The following is a 4,486-nucleotide window of genomic DNA, read 5'->3' on the forward strand; positions in this document are numbered from 1 at the left end:
CCCCCCCCCCCCCCCTCCCCCCTGTCTGCTAAAGCCCAAACAGTCTCCTGAGACCCTCCCCCCATGAGGGCGAGTTTTCAGAAGTGGGGACAGAGTCCTGTAAAACCAGGCCAGGAACACACTGACCTGAGATCAAAGCAGCTGAGAGAAGCTATGCTAATAAGCCAGAAAATAGCTTCACAAACAGGGACCCTCGGTCAGTGTGGAGGGGCCTGGCCACACTCCTAAACTACAGGAGACCACCCCCAGCACTGCTGGTCCTGAACGACTGGCTGACGAGCTGAATGGATTTTACTGTAGGTTTGAAAAGCCCACAGTCACACTCCACCCCCACACAAAGTCTCCAACTCACACTTCAGCACTGTCACCTCCACCTCCAGGGGCATATGCAAGGATCCTGTTGGTGGACTTCAGCTCGGCGTTCAACACCATCGTCCCGGAGTTCGACACCATCGTCCCGGACATCCTCAGCTCCAAACTGCCCCAGCTCACTTGGCCAGCCTCCACCTGTCAGTGACCACAAACTGTCTGAATGGCAGGAGTCTGCAGGTGCGGCTGAGGAACATCACATCTAGTCCCCCCCAGGGGAGTGTGCTGTCCCCACTGCTCACGTCCATCACTGTCTGGTTTGGATCTGCCACCAAACAGGACAGGAGCAGACTACAATGGACAGTTAGGACAAACCTACCCTCCGTTCATGACTTCTACTCTTCCAGAATCAGGAACCATCACTGCAGACCCATCTAACCCCGGACACAACCTGTTCCAGCTCCTCCCCTCTGGTAGGCAATACAGAGCACGGAACGCCAAAACCAACAGACTCAGGATCACTTTCTTTCCACAAGCCATCTGTCTGAACAGCTGACTTCTGACTCACCGTGTCGGGTTCCTGTGCAATAACCCAGCAACACTGACTAAGCAGCACCTGTTTACTGGTTCCACCTCTTTATTCATCATTCTCTATTTCAGATACTGTTCATATTGGCATATAATACCATAGTACTATTCTAGCATCGTTTACCCTATGCTCCATAATTGCATTAATAACTATTATAATTTACGTGTGTGTGTGTGTGTGTGTGTTTTGCATGAGTAAGCACATTGTGAGCAATACGACCCAAAGCAGAATTCCTCGTATGTGTCCTCATAGCTGGCAAATAAAGCTGGTTCTGATTCTTTCTCTTTAACCAGAAACAGCTCTAAAGCCATCTGAACCCACCAGACTCCATTTAAAAAAAAACAATACTTTTAGAGTGTACAGTGCCAACATATTTACACCTGTAACTCAATAAAGTACGTGTTTATTTCAGCCCAAACTAGAGTTGTGATGGTTTTAAAAGTGAAAAGCCGACCCAGAACGCCTTTTCATAGTTTTATTTTGTTTGTTGACTTTGAGTGAAGTGAGTTTTACGGTGCTAAAATGACTGTTTATTTACAAGGAGTCTGGTGGGCTGAGCAAACACAATTTCACAGAATGTTTTAAGTTTAGAAAAGGATCTTACTCTTTACCAGAAAAGTTAAACTCCTTTAGAAAACCTTTCCATAATATTGTCAGAATATTGATTTAAGTCGGTCAGTGACGAGCACTTTTGTGAAGGTAAATCCAAGCTGGACAGTAACGCACATTGGAGCTGGCGACTGCAGCGATCTCACGTAATACTGGACCGACGTCAAATATAGTTGTTCCCATCAGTCACTTAGACACAAAACAAAGAAAAATAGGGTCCATATGGATTGAATTTCTTAAATTGAAATAGTTTTTTGGAAATGTTGATGTTTCTCTATATAGTAGCTCAAAAGCAACACACACATCAAATATTACTGGATCTAATCTGAACCAATATGAAACAACATATTGACTCATAACCCTACAAATGTATTTATAATCAATCGGATTGTGTATCTAGATTCCTATGGTGTCATCTGAGAGGGAGACGTAGTACCTACCTTGATGGAAAGTGTTAACTTGACACTGACATCTAAAACGTCTCTCACTGTCTGTCTTTCCACAGATTTCCTCATCTCAAGTGGATTAATCCAAGGTGGCAGTTACTATTGCTGCATCCCAGCATGATGGTGTACACTTAAAGACCTGGCATCATGTTCACAGTAGCCAACAGTGATAATATGCAATCCATCAAGCAAGAGGTGGACTCCAGTGAGTCCTACAGTGGAGAGGACGCCCTGGTCCTGGCTTTACAGGGGACTAACGAAGACGCTATAGGCCCCAAAATCCCCGGTATTCCTTTCAAAGCGAAAAGTTCCTGTCGCAGGAAAAGAGAGTTCATCCCAGAGGAGAAAAAAGACACCGTTTACTGGGAGAGGCGTCGCAAAAACAACGAGGCGGCCAAGCGCTCCAGGGAGAAGCGGAGGATAAACGACATGGTGCTGGAGAACAAGCTGATGGCCCTCGGAGAGGAAAACGCCTCCCTCAAGGCCGAGCTGCTGTCGCTGAAGCTGAGGTTCGGCCTGGTGAGCCTGGCAACATACGCCCAGGAAGTGCAGAAGTTATCCAGCTGCCCTGCCGTCGACCTCTACCAGGAGTTTGCTTCACCCAACGCCGGCCAAAGTTCATCCGGCAGGGCTTCGGAGCCTCTTCACTTGCGCAGCACCTGCATATCAGTCATCAAGCATTCCCCCCACACGCTCGAGACACGCACTGGGACCAAGGGCGGTTTTGATATCGGCAGGCCTGCAGAGGTCAAGCAGGAACCAGCAGAGAACGGCGGCTCTGCACAAGAGCCAAGTAGTCCCTACGAGCTCTACAGAAACTACACAGCCAGCCCTTTGTCTGCGGCCTACTCCCAGCCTGCCTCCTTCCTGCAGCTCACCAGGTCCTCCAGTGACTCCCCCAGGAGCTCAGACGACAGCGCTGTGAGCAAATCCTCAGATGGTGAGGACGAGCAGCGGGTCCCCAAAGGGTTGAAGCCGCCTGCAGCTGACCCGAGAAGTGTCATTGTCTCCACACACAAAGTGCCAGATGCCAGTCCTTCGGCATTGCCCCATAAACTGCGTATCAAAGCCAGAACCATCCCGATCAAAGTGGAGGCCGTGGACCCTGAATACGAGTCTTCTGAAAGGTCCTCCTCTCCCGTCAGGGTTTTTGAGGGAGGATGCTACCAGAGCACCCGGGACTCTTCAGAGTGTGCCCAGTTGTCCCCGTGCCCTTTGTCATTACAGGTCACCAACATGCAGTACTGGAGCCAGCCGTCTGAGCAGTGGCCTAAAACCAGCACAGAGCCCCCGCAGAAGGGCTGCCAGAGTAGTAGACTAACCCCGTGCCCTGTCTCAAACAAAAGCATTCAGTCCAATGTGCACTTGCATGCTGAGGACTTGTATCTAAGACCGGGCCCCGCCTGCCCATCTGCAACAGTGGCCTCTCTGAAAAGACTGATCCCAGCACAGCAAGGGTCCGGGACCGAGTCATCCAACAGCCCCACTGATCGGCATGAGTCATTAGCACCAGGATGGTCCTCTGCATGACCTCTGTGTTTTAGTTTTTGCATTTCCACTGTATTTGCTGTTGCACTGTGTGGTTCATGTTGGAGTTAAACAATGTTTCCATCATCGTAACTTTTCAGACAGAAGCTGTTCAGTTAGTTAAGTTGGTGAGCATGAGCAAAGGCTGTTGGCTAGGATATGCTGGTTTAAAAACAGTTCACAAGGTTCATTAAAATGTACACACAGCTCTAATCCCATCAGTACATGTCATTGTCGCCTCTCTGCTCCGTAGTTCTCATCTCTAACACAAGTACTGGTTTCAGTCGCTGTTTAATTATTAGGGCCCTACTGAACCTGAAGGAATTATTACTAGTACTGCAAATGAATTGACTTTTTTAGGGGCTTAACATATTGGAAAGCCTCACCAAAATAAGTGGTCGCATAAAGTCAGATGATAATTAATGTATTTTTAGGGTTTTGGGCTTAGGTTTGCAAAAATGGCTCGCTAGCGCCCCCTACAAAATAGAAAATAAATTAGCCCTGTGCAGTACGATTAAAGTAGACTAACACAACTTGGTACACATGTGTAGCATGTTAAGACGGACATAAAACTCCATGGCAGCTCCACCCTAAACCCAACAGGAAGTCAGCCCTTTTGAATTGAGGGCTGATTTGGACCATTTCCACGTGTCGTACTTTAACGAACTCCTCCTAGAGCTTTCATCCATCAACTTTAAACTTGGTCCGGGATAGGAAAAAAGGTCAAAGCTAAAGAGACTGGAATGAGTTGGTGATTGAAAACAGTACTTCTGTTAGAAAACCCAGCAGAATGGTGAGAATGACATGACTCCCTAGTGATGAATTATACATTACACTGATCTCAAACAAAGGATTTGTGGGCACGGTTTGGGAATTTACAGTAAATTGTTCATTGATGGCGTAGGATATTAATGTGTGAAGCTTTTATTTTACCAAATGATTCATGACTGCTGTCCCACCTACTGTCACTGAACACTTGCTTTGGTGTCTGTGGAGCAGGAACCCC

General features: G+C 47.6%; 1 protein-coding gene across 1 annotated transcript in view; it reads left to right on the forward strand.

The window, feature by feature from the left end:
• Positions 1–3,660, forward strand: part of nfil3 (nuclear factor, interleukin 3 regulated) — a 6,367-nt gene extending 2,707 nt beyond the window's left edge. The window contains exon 2 of the mRNA XM_034896818.1: positions 2,013–3,660. Within this exon, the coding sequence (XP_034752709.1) occupies positions 2,101–3,483 (1,383 nt within the window). The 5' untranslated portion in view covers positions 2,013–2,100 and the 3' untranslated portion in view covers positions 3,484–3,660. The remainder of the gene's footprint in view (positions 1–2,012) is intronic.
• The last annotated feature ends 826 nt before the right edge of the window (positions 3,661–4,486 follow it).

This window comes from Etheostoma cragini, chromosome 16, assembly GCF_013103735.1.
Source record: "Etheostoma cragini isolate CJK2018 chromosome 16, CSU_Ecrag_1.0, whole genome shotgun sequence".
Classification (NCBI taxonomy): Eukaryota; Metazoa; Chordata; class Actinopteri; order Perciformes; family Percidae; genus Etheostoma; species Etheostoma cragini.